Source organism: Mesoplodon bidens (assembly GCF_964165515.1).
Source record: "Mesoplodon bidens genome assembly, chromosome: X".
NCBI lineage: Eukaryota > Metazoa > Chordata > Mammalia > Artiodactyla > Ziphiidae > Mesoplodon > Mesoplodon bidens.
The window spans coordinates 129,673,087-129,693,600 of record NC_138163.1 but is presented as its reverse complement, the minus strand read 5'-3'; the positions used below and the strand labels follow the sequence as shown (position 1 = coordinate 129,693,600).

At 41.4% G+C, this 20,514-nt stretch overlaps 1 protein-coding gene across 5 annotated transcripts in view; it reads left to right on the top strand.

Moving 5' to 3' along the window:
* Positions 1-13,953, top strand: part of OFD1 (OFD1 centriole and centriolar satellite protein) — a 73,993-nt gene extending 60,040 nt beyond the window's left edge. For 4 of the 5 annotated variants that reach the window (XM_081222951.1, XM_081222949.1, XM_081222948.1 and 1 more), the window contains exons 19-23: positions 8,680-8,799; positions 11,841-11,998; positions 12,756-12,914; positions 13,446-13,513; positions 13,812-13,953. In XM_081222951.1, the coding sequence (XP_081079077.1) occupies positions 8,680-8,799; positions 11,841-11,998; positions 12,756-12,914; positions 13,446-13,513; positions 13,812-13,854 (548 nt within the window). In that variant the 3' untranslated portion in view covers positions 13,855-13,953. The remainder of the gene's footprint in view (positions 1-8,679; positions 8,800-11,840; positions 11,999-12,755; positions 12,915-13,445; positions 13,514-13,811) is intronic. The other variant, XM_081222950.1, reaches the window with a different exon arrangement.
* The last annotated feature ends 6,561 nt before the right edge of the window (positions 13,954-20,514 follow it).

Sequence of the window (20,514 nt, the reverse complement as noted above, 5' to 3'; positions counted from 1 at the left end):
ACTGGTGTCCTGACTTTGGCCCTGCCTTATACTGAAGCAGGAGGCTCCGAGGTAGAACAGTCTAAAATAAGGATGTAGAGTCAACCAGCTCTGAGGTTCTTTCTGGCTTGGCAAGTCTTGTTTTTTTTTTGGTTATAGAAGCTTTATTCATGATAGCCAGAAGTTTGAAACAACCCAGGTATCCTTCAATTAGTGAATGGTTAAACAGATGATGGCAAATCTATACTGTGAACTACCACTCAGCAATTACGTGAAACAGACTATTGATACATGCAACAGTTAGCATAGATCTCCACGGAATTAGCTTAGTGAGAAGAATCAATCCTAAGATTACATACTATAATAGCTAGTTTATATAACATTCTTTTTTTATTGAAGTACAGTTGATGTACAATATTATAGAAGTTACTATTTTTAGAGGTTATACTCCATTTATAGTTATTATGGAGTATTGGCTCTATTCCCTGTGTTATATTGGGAAGTCTTTTTTTTTCTTATTGGAGTATAGTTGATTTACAATGTGGAGCTAATTTCTGCTGTAGAGCAAAGTGACTCAGTTATATGCATATATACATTTTTTAATATTCTTTTCTATTATGGTTTATCCCAGGAGATTGGATGTAGTTTGCTGTGCTCTACAGTAGGACCTTGTTGTTCATTCATTCTAAATGTAATAGTTTGCATCTACTAACCCCAGACTCATAGTCCATCCCTCTCCCTCCCCCCTTCCCCCTTGGCAACCACAAGTCTGTTCTCTATGTCTGTGAGTCTGTTTCTGTTTCATATATAGGTTCCTTTGTGCCATATTTTAGATTCCCCATTCAAGTGATATCATATGGACTTCGTCTTTCTCTTTCTGACGTACTTAGTATGATAATCTCTAGGTCCATCTGTGTTGCTGCAGATGGCATTATTTTGTTCTTTGTTATGGCTGAGTGGTATTCCATTGTATATATGCACCACATCTTCTTTATCCATTCATCTGGCGATGGACATTTAGGTTGTTTCCTTGTCTTGGCTATTGTGAATAGTGCTGCTATGAACATAGGGGTGCATATATCTTTCTGGATTCGAGTTTTGTTTGGGTATATGCCCAGGAGTGGGATTGCTGGACCATATGGTAATTCTATTTTTAGTTTTCTAAGGAACTGCTATACTGTTTTCCATAGTGGCTGCAACAACTTACATTCCCACCAACAGTGTAGGAGAGTTCTCTTCTCCACACCATCTCCAGCATTTATTATTTGTAGTCTTTTTAATGATGGCCATTCTGAGTGGTGTGAGATGGTACCTCATTGTAGTTTTGATTTGCATTTCTCTGATAATTAGTGATGTTGAGCATCTTTTATTTTTTTATAAATTATCCCAATATGTGATTCATTAATGTTTAACTTATAATTTACAAAATACTTTGATTTACATATTATTTGGTCTACCTGATTCAAACCTTACTCTACTAAAATATGTTCTCAACAAAGTAGAGTGTTAAAACACAGTCAAATAATGATATATCACTCCTCTGCTCAAAACCCTATACTGGCTTCTCAAGTATCTCACTCAGATTAAAAGTCCAGGTCCTTACACTGAGGTTAACAGTTCTCTCTGTGGTATTCACTGTCCCTGCAAATCTTCCCTTTTTGCCTATAAAGGGGTCTCAAATTATCACCATTAGTATTACCCATTCAGTTCAGGACCATTAAAACCAATTAAGTCATGGGACTTCCCTGGCGGTCCAGTGGTTAAGAGTCTGTGCTTCCAATGCAGGGGGCTCAGGTTCCATCCCTGGTAGGAAACTAAGATCCCACATGCTGTGGCCAAAATAAATAAATAAATAAAACCAATTAAGTCAGGTGATCTGGAACATGCACTCTGGCCCTCTTGATCTAGTTCCCTTTACTTCTCAGATCTCAACTCACTTTCCCGACTCATTCAGTTTAGGCACCCAGGCCTCCTGGTTCTTTTCCCAACACTGTACCCTTTTTATATATTGTCACATTCAGTTTGCTAAAGTTTTGTTAAGAATTTTTGCATCTAGAGCATCTTTTCTTTAGTGGCCATCTGTATGTCTTCCTTGGAGAAATGTCCATTAAGGTCTTCAGCCCATTTTTCGATTGTGTTGTTTGTTCTTTTGTTGTCGAGTTGTATGAGCTGTTTGTATATTTTGGAGATTAAGCCCTTGTTAGTCGCATCACTTGCAAATATTTTCTCCCACTCTGAGGGTTGTCTTTTCATCTTGTTTATGGTTTCCTTTGATGTGCAAAAGCTTATAAGTTTGATTAGGTCCCATTTGTTTATTTTTGTTTTTATTTCTATTGCCTTGGGAGACTGACCTAAAAAACATTGTTAAAATTTGTCAGAAAATGTTTTCCCTAGGATTTTTCGTAGGATTTTTATGGTGTCATGTCTTATGTTTAAATCTTTAACCCATTTTGAGTTTATTTTTGTGTATGGTGAGATGGTATGTTCTAAATTCATTAATTTACATGCAGCTGTCCAACTTTCCCAACACCACTTGCTGAAGAGACCATCTTTTTCCCATTGTATATTCTTTCCTTCTTTGTTGAAGATTGACCATAAGTGTATGGGTTTGTTTTTGGGCTCTCTTCTGTTTCACTGATCCATATATCTGTTTTTGTGCCAGTACTATGCTGTTCTGATTACTGTAGCTTTGTAGTACTGTCTGAAGTCTGGGAGGGAAATGCCTCCTGCCTTGTTTTTTTGCCTCAGGATTGCTTTGGCAATTCTGAGTCTTTTATGGTTCGATGTAAATTTTAGAATTATTTGTTCTAGTTCTGTGAAAAATGTCATGGGTCATTTGATAGGGATCACATTAAATCTGTAGGTTGCTTTGGGTAATATGGCCATTTTAACAACATTCTTCCAATCCAAGAGCATGGGATATCTTTCTATTTCTTTGAATCCTCTTTAATTTCCTTATTTATGTTTTGTAGTTCTCAGTGTATAAATCTTTCACCTCCTTGGTCATGTTTATTCCTCGGTTTTTTTGTTTTTTGGGTTCTGGTGCAATTTTAAAAGGTATTGTTTTTTTTACATTCCCGTTATGTTATTTCATTGTTAGTGTAAAGAAAGGCAACAAATTTCCAAATGTTAATCTTGTATCCTGCTACTTAGCTGAATTCATTTATTAGATCTGGTAGTTTTTGTGTGGAGTCCTTAGGGTGTTCTATATATTGAATATAGTGTCATGTCATCTGCATATAGTGACCATTTTACCTCTTTGCTTCCAATTTGGGTATCTTTTATTTCTTTGTCTTGTTTGATTGCTGTGGCTAGGACTTTCAGTACTGTGTTGAATAGAAGAGGTGAGAATGGGCATCCTTGAGTTGTTCCAGATTTTAGCAGGAAGGCTTTCAGCTTTTGAGTATTACATTGGGTATTACATTGGCTGTGGGTTTGTCATAGATAGCTTTTATTATGTTGAGACATGCTCCCTCTATACCCACTTTGGTGAGAGTTTTTATCATGAATGGATGTTGAATTTTGTCAGATGCTTTTTTTTGCATCTATTGAGATGACCATGTGGTTTTTGTCTTTTGTTGATGTGGTGTATCACATTGATTGATTTGCGTATGTTGAACCATCCTTGTGAAGTTGGGATGAATCCCACTTGGTCGTGGTGTATGATCTTTTTTATGTGTTGTTGGATTTGGTTTGCTAATAGTTTGTTGAGGATTTTTGCATCTGCATGCATCAAAGATATTGGCCTGTAATTTTCCTTCTTGGTGGTGTCTTTGTCTGGTTTAGGTGTCAGGGTGATGGTGGCTTCATAGAATGTCTTTGGGAGTGTTCCCACCTCAAGTTTTTGGAAGAGTTTGAGAAGAATCAGTATAAGTTCTTCTTTGTATGTTTGGTAGAATTTGCGTGTGAAGCCATCTGGTCCTGGACTTTTGTTTGTAGGAAGTTTTTTGACTATGGATTCTATTTCACTTCTAGTGATCGGTCTGTTCAAATTATTTATTTCTTCTTGATTCCATTTTCGTGGGCTGCATGTTTCTAGAAAGTTGTCCGTTTCTTCTACGTTGTTGAATTTGTTGGCATATAATTGTTCATAGTATTGTCTTACGGTTTTTTGTATTTCTGAAGTATCAGTTGAGATTTCTCCTTTTTCATTTTTTTATTTTGTTTATTTGGATTCTCTCTCTTCTTGGTGAGCCTAGCCAGAGGTTTGTTAATTTTGTTTACCCTTTCAAAGAACCAGCTCTTATTTTTACTGATTTTTTTCCTATTGTTTTTTAAATCTCTATTTTATTCATTTCCTCCCTGATCTTTATTATTTCCTTCCTTCTGCTGACTTTCAGTTTTGTTTGTTCTTTTTCTAATTCTTTTAGGTGGTATATGAGGTTATTTGAGATTTTTTTTTTGTTTTTTTGAGGAAAGCCTGTATCGCTATGAACTTCCCTCCAAGAACTGCTTTTGCCATGACCCATAGATTTTGTATGGTTGTGTTTTCATTGCCATTTGTGTCAAGGTATTTTTTTTCCTTTTTTTTTAATATTCATTTATTAATTTATTTGGTTGCACCAAGTCTTGGTTGTGGCACGTGGCATCTTTGTTACCGTGTGTGGGATCTTTAGTTGCAGCATGCGGGATCTAGTTCCCTGACCAGGGATTGAACCCAGGCCCCCTGCATTGGGCACGTAGAGTCTTAACCACTGGACCACCAGGGAAGTCCCTAATTTTCTTTTTGATTTCCTCGTTGACCCATTGGTTTTTTTAGTAACATGTTGTTTAGTCTCTTTGTAATCGTTTTTTTCTCATTTCTTTTTCTGTGCTTGATTTCTAGTTTCATGCTGTTGTGGTCAGAGAAGATGCTTGAATTAATTTCTGTACGCTTAAATTTGTTGAGGTTAGTTTTGTGCCCTAGTATGTGGTCAGTCTTAGAGAATGGTCCATGTGCACTTGAAAGGAATGCATATTCTGTTCTTTTTCTTGGATGTAATGTCCTGAAAATATCAATTAATTCTAACTTTTCTACTGTATCATTTAGGACCTCTGTTGCCTTATTGATCTTGTCTAGAAGATCTGTCCATTGATGTTAGTGTGTGTTAAAATCTCCTACTACTATTGTATTCCTATCAATTTCTCCCTTTATGTCTGTTAGTATTTGTTTTATGTATTTGGGTGCTCCTATATTACGTGCATATATGTTGATGTGTGTAAAAGCCTCTTCTTGTATTGATCCTTTTACCATTATATAGTGTCCTTCTTTATATTTCTTTATGATCTTTGTTTTAAAGTCTATTTTGTCTGTTATGAGTATTGCAACTGCTACTTTTTGTCATTTCCGTTTGCATGATATCTTTTTCCATCCCCTCACTTTCCATCTATGTGTGTCCTTTGCCCTAAGGTGGGTCTCTTGTAGGCAGCATATTGTAGCCTCTTGTTTTTTTAATCCAGTCTGCCACTGTGGGGTTTTTTTTAATTAATTAATTTATTTATTTGGTAGTGCTGGGTCTTAGTTGCAGCACATTGGCTCCTTAGTTGCGGCAGGTGGGCTTCTTAGTTGCAGCATGCATGTGGGACCTAGTTCCCTGACCAGGGATTGAACCCAGGCCCCCTGCATTGGGAGCACGGAGTCTTAACCACTGCGCCACCAGGGAAGTCCTGTGTCTTTTTATTGGAGCATTGAGTCCATTGACATTTAAGGTAATTATTGGTACATATGTATTTATTGCCATTTTAAATCTTGTTTTCCAGTTGATTCTATATGTTTCTTCTTCCTTTCTTTTTGTGGTTTGAGGATTTCCTTTTATGCTTGTGTTTTCTTTCTGGTTTTTGTGAATCTGTTGTATGTTTTTGACTTGCAATTGCCCTGTTTTTCAAGTATCAACCCCTTCCTGTATCTGCTTGTTTTAGACTGATAGTCATATAGGCCCAAACACATTCTTAAAAAAGTCTACATTTTCTTACTTTCCTTCCCCACCTTTTATGGTTTTGATGTCCTTTTTTTTTTTTTACGTCTTCATGTTTATCCTTTTGCTGTTCCTTGTTTTATCATCGCTTTCACAAATTGGTTTTAGACTTTTTTCTTTTTGATCTATATACTGGCTAATTTAAGTGATTTACTTTCCAATAGTGATTTTGTCCTTCCTGTATCTTTTTGTTTGTTTTCTATTTAGAGAAGACCTTTCAGTATTTCTTTTCAGATAGGTTTAGTATTGCTGTTTTCTTTTCGTTTTTGCTCGTCTGAGAAATTCTTTATTTCTCCTCCTCTTCTAAATGATAATCTTGGGCCTCCCTGGTGGCGCAGTGGTTGAGAGTCCGCCTGCCGATGCAGGGGATACGGGTTCGTGCCCCGGTCTGGGAGGATCCCATATGCCGCGGAGCGGCTGGGCCCGTGAGCCATGGCCGCTGGGCCTGCGCATCCGGAGCCTGTGCTCCGCAACGGGAGAGGCCACAACAGTGAGAGGCCCGCATACCACACACCAAAAATAAAAAAAAAAAAAAAATAAAAATAAATGATAATCTTGCTGGGTAGAGTATTCTAGGTTGCAGATTTTCCCATTTCAAGACTTTGAATATATTTTGCCACTCACTTCTGGCCTGCAGCATTTCTTTAGAAAAATCAGCTGATAGCCTTATGGGAGGGTTCCCTTTTAATTAACTCTTTGTTTTTCTTTTGCTGCCTTTAGAATCCTCTCTTTAACTTTTGCCATGTTTATTATAATATGTCTTGGTATAGGTCTCTTTGGGTTTACCTTGTTTGGGACTCTCTGTGCTTCCTTATCTGGATATCTGTTTCTTTAGGTTTGGCAAGTTTTCAGCCATAGTTTCTTCAAATACATTTTCTATCCCCTTTTCTCTTTCTTCTCCTTCTGGAATCCCCATTATGGGTAGATTGACCTGCTTTATATTATCCCATTGGTCTCTTACATTGCTTTCTTGTTTTTCCATTTGGTTTTCTGTCTGCTGTTTTGATTGTGTAATTTCCATTATTCTGTCTTCCAGATCACTTACTGTTTCTTCTGCGTTATTCATTCTGGTATTCATTGCCTTTAGCTCCCCTTTAGTCTTGGCAAATGAATTTTCTAATTTTTCTTAGCTCCTCCTTATAGTTTCTAGTTCCTTTTTATAGTTATCCACATTTCTGTTGATAGCCTTTCTTAATTCCTTCAGTAGTTTCTTTTCTTTTCTTTTTTTTTTTTTTTAACTCAGTGTCTGTTAGACTGAAGAGGTCTGTTTCATTGTTTGTTCCTTCAGGGGAATTCTCTTGGTCTTTTACCTGGGAGTGGTCCCTCTGCTTCTGCATTTTACTTATATTTCTCTTACTCTGTGAATTTAGGAGAAACAGTTATCATCTCCTGTGGTCTTGGAGAGCTATTTATATGCAAAAGCGTCCCTGCGTAGCTTGTGTGAGTTCAGTATTCTTTTTGCGTGAGGGCCGTTTTTGGTTTGGATGCTTACCGTCTCTTTCCTCAGTGTGTGCTGGTTGTTATCCCTGTGATAGGGGCTGTGCAGGTGTGCGGCCAACACATCCTCCCAGGAGGGCAGGGGCAGTGATTGGTGCCCGGCTGTGGGATCCTCGGCAGTGGCAGCGGTTGCACCCGCCCCCAGAGCTTGTGTAAGCGGTGCCCTGCCACCTGAGAGTGTGCATGGAGAGAGAAGCTCCTATAGTGGTCCCGCTCCTCTCCTTGCGCGTCCCCCAACAACGGCGCCTTGCCTATCTGGCCGTCCCAGGCTTCTTCCCATACTCCCCCAGTTGTGACACACCACACCCTACTGCCCTCAGGCTATCTCCCCGGTTCTGACCTCTGAAGCCTGAGCCTCAGCACCTAGCCCCCAACCGCCCCAGCAGGCTGAGGGGTGCCGGGTGGTGGCACCAGCCGTCTGCGCAGGTCTCTGTTTTGCCCTCCGCAACCCGGTTGCTGCGCTCTCCTCCAAGTCTGCGAAGCTCCCCCTCTTTCCCAGCTGATCTCCCCACCAGTGAGGAGACTTGCCAGGCTGCGGAAACCTTTCCTTTTTCGCAGCTCCTTCCCGCGGGCGCAGGTTCTGTCCCGATTCCTTTCTCTCTCTTTCTTTTTTTTCTTTTTTTTTTCTTTTATCCTACCCACTCACCTGGCGTTTTCCTCACCCTTTTGGAAGTCTGAGGTCCTCTGCCAGTGTTCAGTCGATGTTTTGTGAGAATCATTCCTCGTGTAGATGTACTTTTGATGTATTTGTGGGAGAAGGTGAGCTCCATGTCCTACTCCTCCACCATCTTGATCCAATCCCCCAGGAAGCCTTTATATTTGTATATTAACCTATTGTTTGCCTTGTGAGCTTCATCCTCAAGTCTGAGTGTGTAGTATTTTGAACAGGTAAACGAAAGGGCTTAGTATGTTTTACCAAATCTTTGTAATGAACTTCATTAACTTTGTTAAATCATTGATATTTAAATAGAATTCAAATGATTATCTGCCAAGCCAGGTGAATTCTTCTGTCACTGGATTGATTTTCCTACTGGGTAACAAATTGAATTTGTAAATGAATCTCCTAAGAATGCTTTGAGAAACAGGTACATTGGCAAGTGGCTAGGATGACTTCCTAGAATCCTGTAAGGAAAGAGCTGGCCCAGTTGCTTTGTCTGAAACTTAAGTGCTCAGCAAGGAGTTATCCACCCTCCCTTCTCTTGCTGCTGCTGTGAAGGACTCATGGGGGACTCGTTTGCACCTCCTGTAGATGCAGGGAACGTGCCGAGGCAGTTTGAGATGGACGGCCTCCATCCTGATGGCAACATGCCTCATGTGGACGGTGCTGCAGCCACTGTGCCTGCCAGACCTGTCTCTTCTCAGTACCCAAGTAAGTTTTTCTTTAACTAACGAGATATGTTAATAATAATATTTAATATTATTTTTCTTTGTGTCTCTTTGCTTCCTTCATGCCTTAAAAACTTAGGAAAGTTAACCCTTTACATTTCAGTCTTCAGAAAAGCTGATGATATTGGAGGAAAAGTGATCATCAGACTTCACTTGTCTGGACCACTTTGTCTCTCCCCTTCCCTTCTCCAGACTCCCCCCTTCCCTTAGCAGCATGTGGAGGGGGAGATGGGAGCTTTGGTTCGGGGCTGGGCCAATAGCCAGGTCCTTTTCTCCTTGGACCAAAGTGCTGAAGCCTTATACTGGCAATTCCTCAAGTAAAACTACCTACTAGTCGTTTGCAAACGTTCGGAGAACATCATCCCCCAAACCTACGTAAAGTCTCTTGTAAGCAGTTTGTTTGAAGTCACAGTACTCAGGAATATGTGAGTTGCTGACAGAAGCAAGAGATTTTTGAGAGGGTTGATTTTGCTGATTCCAGTGTAAATCATTCTGGAAAGCACTCTTTCAGGGCAACTTGATCAAGAGCTTTTTCTGTGCTGGGCACTTTCATGGGGGCTGGGAATTCAGCAGTGAACCAGCCCAAGTCCCTGCTTCACGGAGCTTCTAGTGGAAGGGTGGGACGGTCAGCAGGCCATCACCAAGGACCTCCACTCGGATGGGTACTGAGTAGGGATGGTGGCCACCTGAGAGCAGATCTGATGGGCAGCCATCTGGCAGAGATGGGAATAAAAATAATAGAATAGGGCTTCCCTGGTGGCGCAGTGGTTGAGAGTCCTCCTGCCGATGCAGGGGACACGGGTTCGTGCCCCGGTCCGGGAGGATCCCACGTGCCGCGGAGCGGCTGGGCCCGTGAGCCATGGCCGCTGAGCCTGCGCGTCCGGAGCCTGTGCTCCGCAACGGGAGAGGCCACAGCAGTGAGAGACCCGCGTACCACAAAAAATAATAATAATAATAGAATAAGGGCAACCAACTGAGTAGATAGGCGTTCTGCCTCTGAGATGGAATGGAGATTATAATAATGGCTTTTAAAATGATTATTAAGTAGTGTGGCTACATTTTGATCATTGAGAAATTCTCTGCTGTTCATTTCACCTCTGCATCTGGGCCCAAAGAGAAATGAAAAGGCTGAAACTTGGTATCTTTGAGGTGCCCAGTGGAAAAGCTTCTCTTTTTTTTTTTTTTTTAAACTCTTAGTCCAAAGAGGTTTTTGCCCAAGAGGTTTTTGTATGCCACTCTGCAGCCACAAAGTATACCCCACGGCAAAGGAGGAGCCCTTTTTTCTTCCTTCTTTAACTTTTTAAATTGGCACCAAACAGCATTCCTATCTGAGATCACTGTTCCATGGGAGAAAGCGACACCACCTGGGAGTGACCCTTCTCCCCCAGCAAGGAGGCAGAAGGTTGCATTTCTGCCTGTGGAAATGACCAGCTGCTGCCTCTGGTGTCCAAGTTCATGGCCAGGATCAAGGGACAGAGAAGACTGTTACCTCTGTCCTATTAGGAAAGCTAGCTCAGTTCTGTTGGTGATGTAGAACAGGGCATGGCAAAGGGGTTCAAAGTCCTCTGGTGAATCTACGAGTTTGTCTGTTTCTCAGCATTGTTTAGTGGGGAAGAAATGAGGTTGTAGGCTGGAGCTGGCGGAGAAAGGTCAGCATAATCGTCAGCAGGACTGGAATTTAATTAAACCTGTGAGGCGCGGGGACTTGTGCTGTGGGCTATAGGGAGGCGACAGATAATTAAAGCATGCGCCTCGCCTGGAAGGAATAGAAGGAGTAAAAAGATACACAGGGTTTTGGACAAGGCAGGCACGAAATACCATGTGAACATGGCGCTGGGGAGGCTTCCTGTCCCTGTGGGGACACGTAGGCGCGCTTGGGTTGGGGCTCACGGGGTAGGTAGGGTTTTGTGGGAGGGGTGGCGGGGGAGGGAGCGCGTCGGTTCAGGCAGCCCGCGGACGTGAGGGTGGGAGCAGGCAAGAGCAGCTGGAGTCGGGGATCGGTGAGTGTGCTGGCGCAGGTATAGGGTGTTTCAGGTGCAGGAGTGGTGGTGACGGGGAGGAAGTCAGTGCAGAAAGAAAAAGGCAGGGTGTCGGGGCCTAGGCTGCCGTGGGTGTGGACCCTGCCGGAGCAGAGACGGCGCACAGCAAATCCTGGCCTTCGGGGAGTGACTGGTGCTAACGAAGCGGGGTGGGGGGCTTGAAGGCTGAGCAACTGGTGTCGGGGAGAGCGTAGACTCCGGTATTGGAGCTGTGCAGGAGCTGGTGGTCAGGACCCTCACCGCAGCAGCGGGAGCCAGAGGCAGAAGCCGTAAGCCCTGGTGGCTTGGTGGGCAGAGCGTAGAAAGAGCACAGTGAAAGGGACAGGAATGCAGCTGGCAGGGAACTGCCCCGCTGACAGCACGGATGTGAGGCCTGGGAAAGAGATCAGGACGAGAGAGAACGTGTGGGGATGACCAGGACGGAGGCGGTAACCAAAATCCCAGGGAGGGATCAGCCTGGAGGAAGTGGGGTGACGGCAAAGTGGCCCAAGCGGGGAAGCGGGGAAGGTGGTGGTGTTGTCGTGCTCCGGGCCCAGGAGACCTGAGTGCCTCTGTGGGAGTGGGTGGCAGGTGGGCAGTGACAAAAGTGCTGTGGAAGTAAATGGGGACGAATGTGTATGCATCAGAATTCTAAGGATGGCCCCATTGGGCTTCGAAACCAATGCAGAGGCAGAAATGCAGGGCTCGCCTTGGCAAGGATGGAGGAGGGAGGAGATGGGGGCGGAGGGGAGGACAGTGGATGTCGTGGTGCTGAGGATGACCTGGGCTCATCTCAGTGAGGTGAGAGGTGGGCGGGGCTCGCTGCCGGGAGTGGGTCTGGAGCCTCTAAGGCCGTGAGGGGGGAGCAGTTGCTCAAAGCAGGTGCACAGAGGCGGCCGAGAATCACGCGGTCTCCCTGGGGCTTGGCAAGGCCCCTGCCAAAGCCGATCCGTTTGTTTGAAAAATCTGTTGGAAGCTGTTGATTCTTTATTTTCTGTCCCATTAGGTGTAGATCAGAAACCACTTGGAGAACAGGAGGAAGAAGAAACAATACAGGAACAACAAGCAAAGGAACGAAGTCAGGGAGAAGAGCAGAGGCAGAGCGGGTGGCAAGAAGCTCTGGAAAGGGAACGGCAAGAAGTAGAAGAGTTGGATCAGGAGAGGGTGAGGATGCGCAGTGAGTTCTCTGTGCTAGCCGCCTCGTGGCCCCCTGCAGCACGTGCCCTGCTCTTGGGAGGGTGAGTCCTTCATGTGTCCTGAAGTCCTAGGAGTGGCAGGTAAGTGAATAAGCCACTGGTGGCCTCCGAACCTCTTCTTTGCTAGAGAGCGCTGAGGACGGCTGCGGGGCGTGCAGGCTTCGTGCCTTTCCCGGTTCAGGGCAGCATGGCCGGCCCCATTCACGTGCATCCTCATCTGGTTCTGAAAACTGGCTCGTAAACGAGGAGGACCTTGTTTTGCCGTTGATCTTCTCGTTGTAAATGAGGTTGAAAGAAGAGACTCCCAGGGTTGGCTAGCTGGGACTCAAGGAACCCTGGGGAGGTGGCTTCCGGGGCACCCCTGCCCTCTGCCTTTGGTGCTCTTCTGGCCCTGATTCTGGTCCCAGATGGGTGACTTGGGCCACTTCGCCTGCCTGCTGAGGCTTATGTGAACTAATCTTCCGTGTGGAGGGTCCTTGGCCTCCTGGTTAATGTGGTCTACAGCACGGGACAGTTGAGGCAGATTAATCCCTTCCTTCATTGAGCTGACAAGTTTTTGTCCCCCTTTGATAGTAGCAATGACTTCAGTTAAAAAAAGAAACAGTTCTCTGGCATGCAGGTTGTACTTAAAAGGATCAGGATTATATTACTATGCATTTTTCAACCCTTAGAAGTTTTAAAAGATGTCATTGTATATTTCTTATTTTGGTCCTCACCTATTTCAGAGGCTAACTGAAGAATCATTGAAGATGGAAATGGAAAAAGAATTCGAAATGAGCATTCAGGAAACGAAAGACAAATCTAAATCTGTCTGTAGTGAAAATCCTTTAGAGAAGTACATGAAGATCCTCCAACAGGGTCAAAACCAGGACACCACAGATAAGGTGCCGATGCTGTGGACGGGCGTCTGGGTGTGGGTGCCGAGGGCTTCTGTGGTTTACTTGAAACCTGGGGGGATAAGGATCTGCCTTCTCCACTGGGGACAAAGGTAAAAGCATAGAAAGTCCAGAGTTCACATGGAGCCTCAGTACACTCCTGACAAAATGTCATCCCTTTTCCTTGGGTAAAAGATTGAAGAGATTTTGATTTGTCAAAGTTTATGAAAGTTGGGATGTCTCTTATTATTTTAAGAACAAGAAATAAATGTAATGAAAGCCCTATGAACAAATACTCAACGCATTAGCCCTAAGACAGTAATATTTTATGTAAGTCTAAAGTACTATGGGTGTTGAGAATGCCTTCCAGGTAGTTTATTCTGATGTGCTTGCTAAATGTCATGTTTAAAAGTCACTGCTTTTTTAGACTCTTAAATTACATATATATTTCAAAAATAGTTCCTAGAGAAATCATAAAGTGTTTAATAAAATGAATCCACATCTAATTGCAAAATTCTTCTCCCCACCCCTTTGTGTCAGAGTTCAAAAAAGGTGGTCATAGAGGGCTCACAAGTGGACACACTGCCATCTAGTGACAAATGTGAAAGGTATGGCATCCCCTACGTTGTGTTCTTGTGCAAACCATTATAATATTGCTGCTTTTGTCAGCCAGGGAAAGGTTCAGATATTTGAGTCTGCCTTTAAGAAACGGAATCAGTCAAAATGACTGACTTAACAAAAAAAAAAAAGATCGATTGCATTTTGTAACCTGTGAAATTGCTACTGATGCATATCGTAAGCAAGGGCAGAAATCCCACAGGGAAGGAAAGAGAGCATGACAGATCCCTGAATAAACTTAACAAGAATTTAACAAATTTTTTAATTTTTTGTCTTTCCCTAATTTAGTTTGACAGGCTTTTCTCAAGAGGAACCAGATGACACTTGGTAACCGTGTTCTTGCTGTGTAGCTTCTTACTCAGATACCGTAACTAAAGGCCTATGATTTCTCTGTGATAAGACAAAATTCTCAATAAAAAATCATGTGTGATCCAGTGTGATTTTTTTTTCATAATTCTATTTGGTACTATAGTGTATAAATGAAAAATAAGCTAGTTAAGTGATATCTCTGTGGGGGGGGATGAATTGGGAGATTGGGATTGACATATATACACTAATATGTATAAAATAGATAACTAATAAGACCATGCTGTATAAAAAATAAAATACAATTCAAAAAAAAACAAAGGGATACCTCTTCAGCATGTCTCATTTTTAGGCCCTTCATTACACTGAAATGAGCTGCTATTTTTTTTTTTTTTCCATTTTTGTCTTAGGTTATGTCTACTTGAAAACTTACCTTATTGGTCAAGTTCTAGGCCTGCATTTTGGAAGTTTCAGCTGTGTTCCTTCCTCTCCAGACTCGGGCTACCAGCTGTCAAACAAAAGGCCGCCTTCCCTGACACTCTGTTTGTGATTTGTCCCTGAACATAGAGACACGGGTTTTTCTATTCTAGGCTCTAGAAATAGTATTATATCACCTCTGGTCTTTTACTTTTGACATCTTTTTCTTGAGAATCAACACAAACCCTTCTGAAATGGTGATAAAAGAGAAGGTAACATTTATCGAGCACTTGCTGTGTGCCAGGTATAGTTTTAAATCTTTATAGGTATTAACTCATTTAGTGCTCGTATCAGCCATACAAAGTGTAGGTACCGTGAGTGTCCACATTTTACAGATCAGGAAACGCGAGGCACAGAGAGGTTAGTGACTTGGCCAAGGTCTCATGGCCATCAGGTCACAGAGCCCGGATGTATACCCAGGTGCCGAGACCAGTACTGCCTCTGACCTGGGCTGTTCTGGAGCTGGTCTGGTGGAAGACATCCCAGGACTTGCAGTGGGTCACCCATCGGATGTCCCTCTCCAGAATGACCTTTAGAAACTACACATCACCCAAATCTAGGAAACTGCACTCAAATGCAGCACCAGCATAATTTCCACAAAGGGAAGAGGGGACTCATTTGCTCGCTCTCCCCTTCATCTTTGTACCCATGCAGCTCTCAGCCCAGCGTCTTGCTTGTACGTGGGAGCGTCTCAGAAAAGTTCTTTAATGACACTGCCGGTATAGTCACCAAAAAGTGCACACAGAACTCCTCTGAGGGTCCTGGCCTTAGGGGTTTTCCAGGACGTGAGACTTTCAGTGCTAACCGGTGGTCACCCAGCATCTAGCACAGGCAGGGCTGGGCTGGTCTGTCTGCCCAGTAAAACCCTAGAGGATTCCTTTCCCTTTACGTATACAGACTGGGCTCAATTGTTGCCGGTGAAACTTGTTTGGCTGTTAAGTTCCGTAACAAAGCGGGAAGGAGATTTGGGGGTGTTTATTATTCCTTAGGTTTCTAAGGAATTTTGCATGCAAGTATACCTTTGAAAATAATGTGAAGAAATAAGTTGTCCGGGCATCGTTCATTATTACACTTAGCCCATCATACATTGAACCTCATCGGCACCAGGAACTTGGCATCTTCTCTTTCAACAGCACCTCAGGTAACTTTCTTTTTTCTTTCCAGCTTTGAGATATAATGGATGTATAACATTGTGTGGGTTTAAGCTATAGAACATGTTGGTTTGATATACTTGTATTGCAAACTGATAAACACCATAGCATTAACAACACCTGCACCATGCCACATAATTACCACTTGGTGACAACATTTAAGATCTACTCTCAGCAACTTTCAAGTATAATCACCCTGCTGTACATTAGATCCCCTGAACTGACTCATCTTCCAACTGCAAGTTTGTGCTCTTAGACCAACATCTCTTCCCCACCCCCAGCCCTTGGCAACCACCATTTTTGTCTGTTTCTACGAGTTCAGCTTTTTTAGATTCCTCTTATAAGTGAGATCATACAGAACTTGTCTTTGTCTACCTTGTGTCACTTAACATAATGCCCTCAAGGTCCAGCCATGTTGGTGCAAATGGCAGAATTTCCTTTTTTCTCATGGCTGAATAATATTCCATTGTGGGTATGTATACCACATTTTCTTTATTCATTCATCCTTTGATGGACGCTCAGGTCATTTTCTATCTTGGCTATTGTGAATAATGCTGCAGTGAGCATAGCAATGCAGATATCTCTTCAAGATCGTGTTTTCATTTCCTTTAAATACCCAGAAGTGGGATTGCTAGATCATATGGTAGTTCCATTTTTAATTTTTTGAGGAAACTCCATAGTGTTTTCATAGTGGCTGTAACAATTTACATTCCTACCAGCAGTGCACAAGGGTCCCCTTTTTTCCACATCGTCAACACTTGTTATCGCTTATCTTTTTGATGATAGCTATTTAAACACGTATAAGGTGATATCTCATTGTGGTTTGGATTTGCATTGCCCTGATAAGTTGAGCACCTTTTCATGTACCTGTTAGCCACTCGTATGTTGTCTCTGGAGAAATTGTCCATTTAGTTCCTCTGCCCATTTTTTTAATTGAATGGCTTGGGGTTTTTTTGCTATTGAGTTGTATGAGTTCTTTATATATTTTGGATATTATTCCTTTATCAGAAACATGGTTTGCAAATATTTTCTCCCATTCTGTAGATTCCCTTTTCATTTTGTTGATTATTTCCTTTGCAGAACCTTCTTAATTAATGCAGTCTCACTTGTTTGGATACAAAAAGCAAAAAATAAAGAAAATCATCATCAAGACCAATGTTTACCCCCTATGTTTTCTTCTAGGAATTTTATGGTTTCAGGTCTTAAGTTCAAGTCTTTAATCCATTTGGAGTTGATTTTTGTATATGGTGTAAGATAGGGGTCAAGTTTCATTCTTTTGCACTCGCCTATACAATTTTCCCAACACCATTTATTGATGAGGCTATTTTTTCCCTCTTACATAGTCTTGGCTCCTTTGTTAGAAATCAATTGACCGTATATACATGGGTTTATTTCTGGGCTCTGTATTCGGTTCCATTGATCTATATGTCTGTTTTTATGCCAATAGCATACTGTTTTGATTACTATAGCTTTGTTGTATAGCTTGAGGTCAGGAAGAATGATGCTTCCAACTGTGTTTTTTCTTAAAATTGCTTTACCTATATGGGGTTTTATTTTATTTTGTGGTGTAATTTACAATTACTAACTATAGCATTGTTTCTTCTATTTCTGTGATAAATGCCTTTCGAATTTTCATAGGGATTGCATTAAATCTGTAGATTGCTTTGGGGAGAATGGACACTTTAACAATATTCTTCCAGTGCACGAGCATGGAATATCTTTCCATTTATTTGTATTGTCTTCAGTTTCTTTCATCAGCGTCTTATAGTTTTCAGTGTGCAGATCTTTGCTCTCCTTGGTTAAATTTATTTCTAAGTGTTTTACTCTTTTTTTAATTTATTTATTATACAGCAGGTTCTTATTAGTTATCTGTTTTATACATATTAGTGTATATATGTGAATCTCAATCTCCCAATTCATCCCACCACCACCAACCCCCCCTCCCCCCCACTTCCCCCCTCGGGTCCATACGTTTGTTCTCTACATCTTTGTCTCTATTTCTGCCTTGCAAACTGGTTCATCTGTACCATTTTTCTAGATTCCACATATATGTGTTAATATACGGAATTTGTTTTTCTTTTTCTGACTTACTTCACTCTGTATGACAGTCTGTAGGTGCATCCACGTCTCTACAGATGACCCAATTTCGTTCCTTTTTATGGCTGAGGAATATTCCATTGTATATATATACCACATCCTCTTAATCCACTCGTCTTTCCATGGGCATTTAGGTTGGTTCCATGACCTGGCTGTTGTAAATAGTGCTGCACTGAACACTGGGGTGCATGTGTCTTCTTGAATTATGGTTTTCTCTGGGTATATGCCCAGTAGTGGGATTGCTGGGTCATATGGTAATTCTATTTTTAGTATTTTAAGGAACCTCCATACTGTTCTCCCTAGTTGCTATATCAATGTACATTCCCACCAATAGTGGAAGAGGGTTCCTTTTGTCCACAGCCTCCCCAGCATTTGTAGTTTGTAGATTTTCTGATGATGCCCATTCTAACCAGTGTGAGGTGATACCTCCTTGAAGTTTTGATTTGCATTTCTCTAATTAGTGATGTTGGGCATCTTTTCATGTGTGTCTTGGCCATCTGTATGTGTTCTTTGGAGAGATGTCTATTTAGGTCTTCTGCCCATTTTTGGATTGGGTTGTTTGTTTTTTTAATATTGAGCTGCATGAGCTTGTTTTACTCTTTGATGTAATTGTAAATGGTGTGTTTGCTTAATTTCTCTTTCTGATAGTTCATCGTTAATATTCATTGCCTAATTGCTCTGGTTAGGTCTTCAAGTACTATGTTGAATAAAGTGGCGAGAGTACACATCCTTGTCTTGTTCCTGATCTTAGAGGAACAGCTTTCAGCTTCTCACTGTTGAGAATGATGGTACACCTGGGGACTTGTCTCTCATATGTAGCTTTTATTATGTTGTGGCACATTCCCTCTATACTCAGTTTGTCGAGAGTTTTTTTTTTATCATGAAAGGATGTGGAGTTGTGTCATCTAATGCGACAGTCATGTTATTTTTATCCTTCATTTTGTTAAGGTAGTGTTTTGCATTGATTGACCTGCCCATGTTGAACCATCCTTGCATCCCTAGACTAAATCTCATTTGATCATGGTGTGTGATCTTTTTAAGGTCCTCTTGAATTATGTTTGCTAATGTTTTGTTGAGGATTTTTGCATCTATGTTCATCAAGCATATTGACCTGTAATTTTCTTATAGTGTCTTTGTCTGATTTGTGTCTTGGGTTAATGCTAGACTTATAAAATGAGTTTGGAAGTGTTCCCCCCTCTTCTATTTTTTAGAGGAATTTGAGAAGAATTGGAGTTAACTCTTTAAATGTTTAGTAGAATTCACCAGTGAATCCATCTGATCTTTGTTGGGAGATTTCTGATTACTGATTCAGTCTCCTTACTAGTAATTGGTATCTCCAAATTTTCTATTTCTTCATGATTCAGTCTTGGAAGGTTGTATTTTTCTGGGAATTTATCCATTTCTGCTAGGTTGTCCAATCTGTTGGCATTTCATTGTTCACTGCCATCTCTTATGATCCTGTGTACTTGTGTGGTATCAGTTGTCATGTCTCCTCTTTCATTTATAATTGAGTCCTCTCTCTTTTTTTTTTTTGGCTAATCTAGCTAAAGGCTTGTCAGTTTTGTTTTTAAAAAACCAGTTCTTAGTTTCATTGGTCTTTTCTATTGTCTTTTTAGTCTCTATTTCATTTATTTGCACTCTGATCTTTATCTTCTTCCTTTTGCTAACTTTGGGCTTAGTTCTTTTTCTAGTTCCTTGAGGTGTAAAGTTAGGTTGGGTATTTGACATCTTTCTTGTTTCTGAATGTAGACGTTTATTGCTCTGAACTGCCCTACTAGAATTGCTTTTGCTGCATCCCATAAGTTTTGGTATATTGTGTTTCCATTTTCATTTGTCTCAAGAAGCTTTTTGATTTCTCTTGCTTTATTTTTCAACCCATTTGTTGTTCAGGAGCATGTTGTTTAATTTTCATGTATTTTTGAATTTTCCAGTTTTCTTCTCATAATCCATTTTTAGTGTCATACCATCGTAGTTGGAAAAGATGCTTGGTATATGATTTCATTCCTCTTAAATTGGTTAAGACTCATGTTGTGGCCTAACATATGACCTGTTCTAGAGACTATTCCACGTATGCTTGAGAAGAATGTGTTTTGCTCCTGTTGGATGGAATGTTCTCTAAATGTCTATTAAGTCCATTTGGTCCAACATGTTATTTCATCCAGTGTTTCCTTACTGACTTTCTGTCTGGATTATGTATCCATTGTTGAAAGTGGGGTATTGAAGCCCCCTATTGTTATTGTATTGCAATCTAATTCGCCCTTAAGGTCTGTGTGTGTGTGTGTATATATATGTGTGTGTATATATATATATGTATGTATATAGTTAATATATATATAATACATGTTTTTTGGCTGCACCATGCGGCTTATGGGATCTTAGGACCCCAACCAGGTATGGAACCTGGGCCTTCAGCAGTGAAAGCACCACGTCCTAACCACTGGACCACCAGGGAATCCCCTAGTCTGTTGATATTTGCTTTATATATTTAGGTGCTCTTATGTTGGGTACATAAATATTTACAAATGTTATATTCTTTTGGTGAACTGACCTCTATATCATTACATAATGACCTTCTTTGTCTATTGTTACAGTCTTTGGCTTAAAGTCTACTTTGTCCAATAAAAGTATAGCTACCTCTGCTTTCCTTTGGCTTCTATTTGAATGGAATATTTTTTTCCCTCCCTTCACTTTTTTTTTTTTTTTAGTATTTATTTATTTATTTGGCTGCGCCGGGTCTTAGTTGCGGCACACGGGATCTTCGTTGTGGCATGTGGGATCTTTAGTTGCGGCATATGGGATCTAGTTCCCTGATCAGGGATCGAACCTGGGTCCCCTGCTTTGACAGTGTGGAGTCTTAACCACTGGACCACCAGGGAAGTCCCTCCCTCCCTTCACTTAAAAAAAAATTTTCAGTATTACTGCATTTTTTTTGTCTTGTTTATGGATGTTTCTTTGCTATG